General features: G+C 46.9%; 1 protein-coding gene across 7 annotated transcripts; it reads left to right on the plus strand.

Annotated features, from left to right (window-relative positions):
• The first annotated feature begins 177 nt into the window (after positions 1-177).
• NPFFR2 (neuropeptide FF receptor 2) lies at positions 178-9,772 on the plus strand. Of its 7 annotated transcripts, none has more exons than XM_088164320.1 (6): positions 178-910; positions 4,289-4,353; positions 5,870-5,956; positions 7,519-7,859; positions 8,122-8,221; positions 8,632-9,772. In XM_088164320.1, the coding sequence occupies exons 4-6, from the start codon at positions 7,544-7,546 to the stop codon at positions 9,455-9,457; spliced, it is 1,242 nt and encodes a 413-aa protein (XP_088020446.1). In that variant the 5' UTR covers positions 178-910; positions 4,289-4,353; positions 5,870-5,956; positions 7,519-7,543; the 3' UTR covers positions 9,458-9,772. The 7 variants fall into 7 exon arrangements, with proteins under 7 accessions (XP_088020446.1, XP_088020447.1, XP_088020444.1 ...); XM_088164321.1 differs by lacking the exon at positions 178-910 and adding an exon at positions 934-1,327; XM_088164318.1 differs by lacking the exon at positions 178-910 and adding an exon at positions 7,009-7,282 and having other exon boundaries at positions 1,350-4,353.
• The last annotated feature ends 478 nt before the right edge of the window (positions 9,773-10,250 follow it).

Here is a 10,250-nt window from a genome sequence, read left to right on the forward strand (position 1 = left end):
GTTCCACGGGGTATGGGGGAAGCAGAAAGCGATTCCCTGCAAATCTCAATTCCCTGCACTGTGGATATTTTGTCCCTTACATGGATAACACCTCTCCATCTGAAGCTCTTTGGACTCCAAAGTGAACTTGCCATGTTCTGGCCTTCCAGGTAGAGGCAATGTGAATATGTGAAAACGATGGGGGGACAGAGAACTGCAGCAGTGTGTGTGTGTGTGTGTGCAGGGAGAGCTGGGGTAGGAATTTTAGACAAAATCCTCTTACCTGGATGCAGGACCTTCAGGATCCTCTCTTGGTCAGAGGTTTCTCCATCGGTGGCTTTTTAGTGCTTCCAGCTCCAGGCCCCCCCAACATCCTGGGATTTTGGGATTCCATCTGCTGCATCCCATGTGGCAAAACTGCCCTTTTAACAAAATGTCTGTGCATGGCTGGAGCTTCTTAGCCTCCATTTACAGCACACGATGATTCCATACAGAGTGGTTGTAATTCCACACTGAGTTATGCTGGAAAAAAAGTTTGTTGGTTTAAATTCGTATTGGGGTAATTGTTTGTTCTCTCAAATTCAAATTATTTGTTAAAGGATGAATTTGTAAACTATTCCAGGAATAAAAAGGAGAGTGGAATAAAAAGGGAAGTGTAAGAAATAGAGAATTTATTACTATTCAAGAATAATTCCTACATCCATCAAATCATTAATTGGAAGCCTGTTCTTCTATCATCTGTCCTTGGGATACTGTTCTTCTTTCCAGAAAATCCTTATGCAGAGGCAGATAAGGCAAAACCTGCAATTTCAGCTACAAGAGCCACTTGGTTTCACCTGGGCCACACAGACTGGGTTTTTTCCCCCCCAAGTTCCTGATGTAAAAGCTGGAATGTCTGGAGGGCCCGGATCTGAATGCTGGAGCTCAGCAGGTAGGAGCAGAGTCGGGAGATGCCGCAGTGCTGGGAGCACTCAGAGCAGCGGGAGGAATCTGGACTGTAATGGATGGGGAGGTGTCAGGGGTGGTAGCTGTGTGTTCCTAACCCTGGGAATGAGCTTCCCAAGGCAAAGGGATGCCTCAAACACAGTAGAGAGGAAGGCTCTGCAGTGGCACATATCCAAGAAACTCTTCCAACCAGGAACCCCCTCAAGCCAGCAGTGCCTGCAGGTGAGAGCCCTCAATCCCCGGGGCTTGGCGCCTGGCTTTGGGCTGGGCTCTCCACTCCCTCCTTCCTCCTGTCCCTCCTCCCTGCCTGAGGCAGGAGCTGCAGGGGCTCTGGGAGCCCTCTCCTCGCTCCTGCCTGCGCGGAGCCAGCGGCTGCACTGGAGCTCCGGCGCCTGGAAGTGAGGTACCCTGGGGGATTGGGCTGGGGGCTGCCTCTGGCTGGGGCTGGGCTCGTCCTGCCTCCCTGCTGCAGCTGGGAGCTGAGGGAAAACTGCAGGAGCTCTGCTAGCAACAGGTCTGTGTGTGTGTGAGAGCTGGAATGCAGATTCCACTGCCTAGAGGTGCCCTGATTTACTGGGAGGGGGCACAGCATGGGAATCCTGGTGATGCCAGGGACCTGCCTGCTGCAAACAGCCCTCCTTGTGCTGCTCCAGTTGGTCCTGGGGTGGGCAAGGCCGGAATACGGAGCAGTTCGTGCACTGGAGGGGGACAGGGGTGGCAGCAGGAGCCCCTGACCCTCTGGCTTTGGGGTTCCAGAGCTGAGGGACACACACAGCACTGCTGCTGGGAGGGCCAATCCACCTGGGCTGGGAGCTGGACCGCTCTGCAGAGCTCCAGGATTGGGAAAAGAAGAGCCCGGGACTGTTCATTTTTTCCTCAGTGACTAAGACAAGTTCACATGATTTTATTTTGCTCTTCTATCAGTAGCAGCTACCTCCAGTAGGAGAAGAGTATCTAGAGCTTGAAGTACCTCATGTTAGCCTTTAAATCTGAACCACCCCATGGGCTGCAAAGCATAAAATGCAGTGAGATCAGTTTGGGGTGTTCTGCTGGAAAAAGGGGATTGAGTGTAACTGAGCAAAGGAGGAGCATTTCCTGAGGCTGGCAGGTAGGTACCTGTAAGAATGAACCTGTGCTGCTGTTTTTTTTCCAAATGAAAATCCTACCAAGGAAAACTTAGTTCCAGTCCTTGCTGTTTGGACAACTGTGGGTTGCAGTCATTTACTGAACAGAATTGGCTTCAACTGGAGTCAAACCAAGAGGTTTCCGAGGTAACCTCTCAGCATGTCAAATTCCTGACATCAATCAGAGGTACCTATCCATGTTAAACAGGTAAGGCTTAGAATTTGGTGTTAATTAAAATCAAGTTACTGAGGCAGCAGTGAAGGAAAATTCAAGAGCACCAAAAGGATTCAAATCCTTAGAGCAGGTCACAGAAAAAAATATCAATGAGTACTCAAAGTCCCTGTGTGGGTGTGGATGGTGATGTAAAAGGGAACAGTCAGAAAAGGTAGAAAGGTACAGGGAGAGTTGAGCCCTTCCACAACCATTGTCTTTCTGGACAAGTGACACTGCATTTAAACCTCTGCTGTCACCTTCACAGGCAGCTCTTCTTGCGGCCTGCAGTTATTTAAGACTAAAGGTGTTGCCTCTGGGCAAATCCAACATTGGGCTGTGTGGAAGTGTTAAGGATCCAACCCCACCGTGCTGCACACGGAGCTCACGTGTTCTGCCCTTGGGCCAGTCAGGCTGCTTTGCCTAATTTCTCATGAGGCATAATCCAATATTCCACATGCCAGGAACCTGGGTGAGGGATAAAATGCTGATTATTGTAACAAGCTCTAAGTAACGATGCCCCTTGTGCCCAGGTCATGGGCTGTTTGCTCTCATTCCTGTCTCATAGAGGGCAATGAGACTTCTGTGCAAAAAGAGATGGAAACCAAACAATTCTATGGCTCTTGCTCATTTTTCACTGGAAGCAGACACATCACCTGGTGCACAGAACCTTTGTTGGTGGGGATTGGTTTGGTTTTCTTCTGGTCGTTCACTTTGCAGTGATTACAGGATCCTCTGTGTCCCCCATTGTGGGAGGGTACATAAACTAGCTGCTGACAGTGCTGTCTGCTGTAGCTGGTGAATTAGCTGATGGGCTCCTAAAACACTTCTTTTGTTTGCCAATTCTATCCTCCACTGAGACTATTTCATGATTGTCCCACTTTTCAGGGTTTTTTTTTCTTACCTCTTTCTACCTGTTCCCCAGTTCTTCTCAGTTTCAGTGCCCCAAATGACAGGGCTGTCAGGGAGTGACTCATGAGCAGAGGCTGGATTGAAAGGTGCAATTTAGGAAGCTCATGTCCCATTAGTGGGGAATTTAGTGCTGCTAAGAGCCCGGCAGGGATCATTGATTTAGCTGTTCCTATAGACTAAACCCCAGCACTCACTGCTAAATGCTGCTAGAGCATCTCTCCAGGGAAAAAAGGCACGACCAGTCCAGATACTTCGTGGGGTCCCTGCCCAGTTTGCAGTGATGGATGGGAAACTGCTACTTGGACACTGGATCCCGGGAGAACTTCAGTAATTTCCAACTGAAAGCTTTTAAAGCAGGAACTTGCTTCCTAAGTAAGGCAACTAAAATCTTGATGCTTGCCAGGCTTCTCCATAAAGCGTGCATAAGTGTGCCTGGGTATGGAAATCTTACTTTAACCTGATTTCGGGGAGCAGTTGGTTGAGATTTTAGTTAAAATTTAAAACAGTCTGTGACACATGAAATAGAAAAAAATTATATTCAGAAGGCTAAAGGTTGACTGAGCATGAAGTAAAAAAAAAAATAATATCAAGGAATAGGTAAGCAGCCTCTGCTCTAATGAAGCAGGGTGGAAATTATATATATGTATATACATAATATATATATATAGAGCCATAACAAATTTGTTGTGAATGCCTCACCTGCCATTTTCATCTCCTGATTTTCATTTGCGGTTTGGCTTTGGAGTGAAATGTTTTCTATTCCCAGCTCAAGTGGATGAGTAATCTGCAACAGTCTTGTGTTTATGACAGTCATCCTGCTGATAGCCTTGTTCTTTATCATTTGAAGTTTGATGTCTTTTAAAAAGAAATACCTTGACAAACTATTTTCTTTGGCCCCAGCTTAGACTGTACAGATAAATGACTCTGAGGGGAGGATAAGCAGTTTAAACCCATTGAGAGGAGATCTGTGTGCAACTCTGAAATTGGCACAATTCCCTGGGATTGTCCATTTCAAAATGAGAAATTTGCTTCTCGGGGTGCACTTGTTTTTCTTTATGAAAGTAAATGTCAGTATGAAAAAATTATTTGATTGCACCTGGTGTGTTTTCTTCCACAGCTCCATTTTCCCAGCTGAAAACCTACTGGGATATTCGGGCTTATTTGGAGACAAACCACTCTGAGGTATGTCATATAAAATATCATGGAAATATTGATGGATGAAAAAGCTAAATAGTTGAAGAGTAAGTGCTTCTATCTTAATTCACAAATATCCCCAGGGTGTGTTTGTGGCAACTCAAGCCCTGCATGACCCAGACCAAACACCTCCTGCCCACTCCCTGTCCCGTGCCTGAGCCACAGGAAGTGGGAATGGGGGATTTGGTGTGGCTGCAGCTCTCCTTTGCTCTGAAAGAGAAGCAAAGATGAGCCCAGATTCCCATGGTCTGTGCACGGGGTCCCTGTGGAACAGCATTTTAGTTTTCTAGTCCGTGGCTCTTCTTGGTTCCCTAGGGCAGAGGATGATCCATAAATTTCTCTCTCCCTTGTTTCTCAGACACTCACAGACCAGTGTCTTTTTGCCAATATTCAGGGGCTGTATTTTTGCTCTGGGACTTTCTGACTTTTCAGCAGACCAAGGATCATTTTCCAAGGAAATCTCTGCTGTTGTGCCATTACTGAGCTCAGGACAAGGGAAGAACAAATTTTTAGCACTTAGCACATTAAATGTTCTTGATGTACAACAACATGCTCCTGCTGTTCTTCCTGTCTCTGAAGTTTGCTTATTTTTGTTTCAGCCTCAGAGGATTCTGTGAGGGTATTTCACACATAAAAATCAAGATACCAAGATGACAAACCCAGCAGGTTGTGGCACAGGGGTGAAGCAGAATTGACTGCCCCAGGGGATTTTTTCCATGTGCCCAACAAAAATAATTGCATCATTTGGAACTGCTGCTTTAACAATGGAAAACTGACTTTCTGTATCCAGAGGTGCAGGATTGTCCTGGTCAGGCTGTGAGATGTTACACTCTGTATTTGTCTGTGGAGGCTGTTACTGGGATTCCAGCAGGGATTGAGCCTCATGTGTTTGGAAACCCAGAATGGGTTGGGGCAGGTTTTCACTCAGGGAGCCTCCCAATTTATTCCTTTGCAGATTTTCTCTGCTACATTAAATGAAGAAGAGAGGCCTTGCTCTTATCAAGTTACGTGGAAGCAAATTACTGTTATTTATCATCTTATCACAATTAGGTTTTGCATTATTTTTTTCCTTTTCTTAGATAATTTATGTTTCTGTCCTCTGTACCTTACTCAGTTGCTCATCACTGCTTGTTTTAGCCAGCAAGAACCCTGTGAAAACAAAAGGTACTGGCTTAATTTCCCTTTCCAGCAATCCTCCTCCCCCTCAGCTTGAGGATAATAGAAATCCATGGAGCTTTTCCTTTTCTTGTGATTTGCAGTGTTTGTACAGCCACTTCCCTATGCCTGCCACAGCCAAAATTTCATTAGTGCAACTGGGATAAGATTCAGCTCCAGTTTTGACTCAAGGCTGTTTACAACTTCTTGTTTACCAGTTATGAACCAAGACTGTTCCAGAGACCATTACTGAAGAGATTAGAGGCTGCTGCTTCACAACACAGTGTCAGAGAAAGAGAGAAAACACAAAATGTGTATCCAAAATAATGATTTTTCCTCCTGCTTTTAGTGTGATAAGGGACAATCCTGTCATGGAATGACCAAGAACTTCTGCCTCAGATCATCAGAGTGCCCTCGAAAAGCCAAATTCCAGCAGGTAAGGAAGGAAAGGCACCTCTGCCTGACCTGCTGGGGACAGCACAGGGACAACTGGGACAGCTGGGCATGGGACTGGGAATGTGGTGGGAGCCCAAAGCCATCTTCCCAGCCACAGCATTTACCTAGAACAAATCCTCTGGGAAGCAAAAGAAAATTAGTGGGTAATAGTAATAATAATAATAACAATATTGTGGGGAAGAGCAGCAAAGGGAGTGATGGTAAGTCTAAGGGAGCAGGAGGAATGCTGGCTTTTAAATGGGGTGAGACAGCATCTCCTGGGATTTATAAAGCCCAACTCCAGGTCTGGGATTAAAGGAATAGTGTAAACTTGTATTGTGAAATAGCTGTATTTGCATTCTGCCAGCATTCCCCATCTTGAGCCCAGGTTTGGGTGCAAGTGCACCAGTGCTGCTTCCTCGAGCGATCAGGAAATTTGGCATTAAAGCACTTCTCACGAGGCTGACTCTGAGCTCTGGCTGGGCAGAGCATTTGGCACATCAGACATTTCAATAAGAGACATTTCAATAAGAGACATTTCCAATAATTTTGAAGGCATGTTGAGTAAAAACTAATAAACATAAATATGCCTTTCTCCATAAGGACAGCCCCACAGAATGCACAGCTATTCCTACACTTGTTCAAACCTACAAGCAGTCAGTTTTTGGTGAGGGACTCCAGATTTTTGTCTTCCTAGCTGGCTTTGCAGGCATTTCACAAGTATGTAAAATACAGACCCACTAAAACACTGCAGTGCTGCTGATTTCTAAACAGGCACAAGAGACCAGAACATGATGAGTTTTCACTGCTCTGCTTGCTCCAAACCTGAGGCACAGCAGAACAAATAGGGGTTTTTTTTACTGCACTTGCTTTCTAAAAGTAAAGCACTTGCAGAGGCTTTGCTGTTTGTACAAGCTCATCAGGATTTGGACACTTGTGCCAAAATTTCAATTCCATTTCTGTTAAGGAATGTGAAGCATCTTAAAAGTACCTGCACTCGTACTTCAATTTCATGCCTGCTGCCACCAATTAATTTTGCTGCTCTTTTGTTAGGAACATTCTACCCCCTGCTTCTTTAGGCATCCTCATCTGGGAGACAAAAATCGATGTGGAAAAAAGTTTGGAATGCTGCCTCCACGTCAAGTTACCTGCTTGGAAATGAACTCGGCTGTCTTGCAGCTCAGCATGTTTCAAACACAGTGTGGTCCTTTTGATTGCAGACTTGGAATGATGTAGCTTGTGAGCAGGGAATTAAATCAACCAACTGTAGACAAAGCCATCTCGTGTTCATGAAATGGGACTGGATTTGGATAGATGCAGGCAGAAGGTTTGTGCCATATCAGAAAGGTTTAACCCTTGTTTTTCAGTGATGAAATTAGTGACTTTTTAGTGATTGTTGCTCACCTCTGCCAGAGTGCACGTGAGCTTTACACTTATTTCAGCATAGTATACCCAAAGCAGGTAACAATGCTAATATAGTAATCATAATAATAATAATATCATCACATTCCTTCGGATCAATTGCAAACAGACTAAAATGACCTCTTTACAAATATCTTTTAGGGCACTTTAGAACACAAGGAAGAAAATGGACTCAAACTCTTCGTTGGATTGGCCTCAGGTGCTGAATGATAACGGGACATACAAGTTCCTTTATTGGGAAGGAAATGTCTCCTACGTGGACTTCTACCTCCACCAGCCTTCGGTGGCTGCTGTCTTCATCACCTCCTACCTCCTCATCTTCCTCCTCTGCATGGTGGGCAACGTGGGGGTTTGTTTCATCATCCTGTGGAGCAAGCACATGCGCACGGTCACCAACCTGTTCATCCTGAACCTGGCCGTCAGTGACTTGCTGGTGGGGCTCTTCTGCATGCCCACCACCCTCCTGGACAGCATCATTGCAGGTGGGCTGGGGGCCCGTGGGGCAGAGGGGGCACATGCCAGAGGGGCTCTGTGGCCATTCTGAGTCACTGCCATCAGAGGTGAGCTGACTGGGACGTGTCCCTGCCCATGGTTGGAACTCCATGATCTTTAGGAGTTCCCTTCCAACCCAACCCACTTCATGAATCTGTAATTGTACTCAGGACATGGGAGATGAGAGCAAATGACTTTAAGCAGAGTCCTGCAGTGAGATGGCAGCGATTCCAACTGCCTGTTTCCTTGCAGGATGGCCCTTTGGGAGCCTGGTGTGCAAGATGAGCGGGATGGTCCAAGGAATCTCTGTTTCTGCCTCTGTCTTCACTCTGGTTGCTATTGCCGTGGACAGGTAAGATGCTGCAGAGTCTGTAGCCATCACTCTCATCTCCTTTGGCCCCCTGACCACATTGAGCCCATTCATTAACCCTCCCAACACCACGATAAATCAGATGCATTTTGCTCCTTAGGCTGGTAAGCAAAATAAAATGTGGCCAGGTGTAAAGAGCAATTTGTTCCTCCACCAGTATCTCTTAAAGATGGTGGAACTGGGCTATCCTAGCCTACCTGGAATTGGTTTGTTCCTCAGCCATGAAGCTGGATAGCAGAGGTGTTAATACCTGCCTTGGTTAAGTGGAGCAGCATAGGCAGCAACTGATGGGGAGGATGAAGAGATGATTCCATCTCTGCTCTTGGAAAAAGAGGCAGCTTAAAATGTGTGTGCATCCTTGCCTGGGTAACGAAGCATTCCTTAAATGGCAGGTTCCGGTGCATCGTGCATCCATTCAAGCCGAAGCTGACTGTCCCCACGGCCGTGGCCATCATCGTGGCCATCTGGCTCCTGGCCGTGGCCATCATGTGTCCCTCGGCAGTGCTGCTGCAGGTGCAGGAGGAGAAGCATTTCCGGGTGCTCCTGGGCTCGGGCAATGCCACCCGCCCGGTGTTCTGGTGCCGGGAGGAGTGGCCTGACCCAGGAATGAGGAGGATCTACACCACGGTTCTCTTTGCCAACATCTACCTGGCTCCCCTGTCACTCATCGTGGTCATGTACGCCAGGATCAGCATTTCCCTCTCCCACACAGCCACGCCTGGGCCGGGGAAGCGCAGCCAGGAGCAGAGGCACAGCGTGTGGAAGAGGAAACAAAGAGCCATCAAAATGCTCATCCTTGTGACTCTGCTTTTCAGCCTGTCCTGGCTTCCCCTGTGGACCCTGATGCTGCTCTCGGACTACGCCAGCCTTTCTGACCTGCAGCTGCAGCTCATCAACATCTACATTTATCCCTGTGCTCACTGGCTGGCCTTCTCCAACAGCAGCATCAACCCCATCATCTACGGCTTCTGCAACGAAAACTTCCGCCGTGGCTTCCAGGCTGTCTTCCAGCTCCAGCTCTGCTCCAGGGCGGGCTGTTCCCAGCCAGGCACAAGCAATTCCATCCTGCCAGCTGCCCACTGCCAGACAGCCCGGGATCCAGCTCCTCAGCCAGCTCCAGAGGAGGGCATGCTAGCTAGGAAAGGAAAGGGGGTGAATAACCAGGAGGATTTGATCATGGAGCATCTTAAAGAGCCCTGCAACCATGGGATCAAGTGAAACATGCTGTGACTCTTGCAGTCTCTCAGAGCAGCTGAAAAAGGGCTGCTTGAACCATATTTGTGGTCACATTTCAGCCTGTCAATACTGCAGACACATCCTGGAACCCACCAGTCTCTGGATTTTCTTGTGGTTGTGCTTCTTCCCAGACATTGTGAACACCAGCTGGGTCCTGCTCAAATGGCAGAATTAAACATTTTCCATCACGTTCCATTTATTCCCCTCTGTTCTTGTTATTTCTGTTATATCCATTATTGTTGCAGCGAGAGACAAAAATAGAAATGGAAAATTGAGAAATAAAGGATTAAAAAATGGGCTTGGTGGTATGGTTTTTTTTTTGGGGAACTCAATTTGGGGTTGAGGGGGGACACAAGTCACCCCAAAAGATTGAAATTTCTGTATGAGCAGGAGAGAGAAAACACTTGGGAGCCCCTTGAATTGGACAAACTTCAGCAGGTACAAGAGTGACATTGGAATCTCATGGAGTTGATGGGGAATGAGAACAGAATCACAGAGCATTATGGCTTATTCTGTAAGGCCCTACAGGAGCCAAATCCCAGGTAAAGCCATTCCCTGGGCCACTCCTCCTCCAGGTAAATGGGAGTGACCTTCCCCGCTATGATTGTCCATACTGTTCACTACTGACTGCCTCAGTATCAAAATTCATTTTCTGCACTACCTCAAATGTGCTCCCAAACTTTTCCCTGTCTCTCCACTACTTGTTGACTCATTTTTATCTCAAAATATTCATTTGGCCTAGGAGGAACATTTCTCCCCCGGGCAAACACCTTCT

This window comes from Sturnus vulgaris, chromosome 4 (assembly GCF_052056855.1).
Source record: "Sturnus vulgaris isolate bStuVul1 chromosome 4, bStuVul1.hap1, whole genome shotgun sequence".
NCBI lineage: Eukaryota > Metazoa > Chordata > Aves > Passeriformes > Sturnidae > Sturnus > Sturnus vulgaris.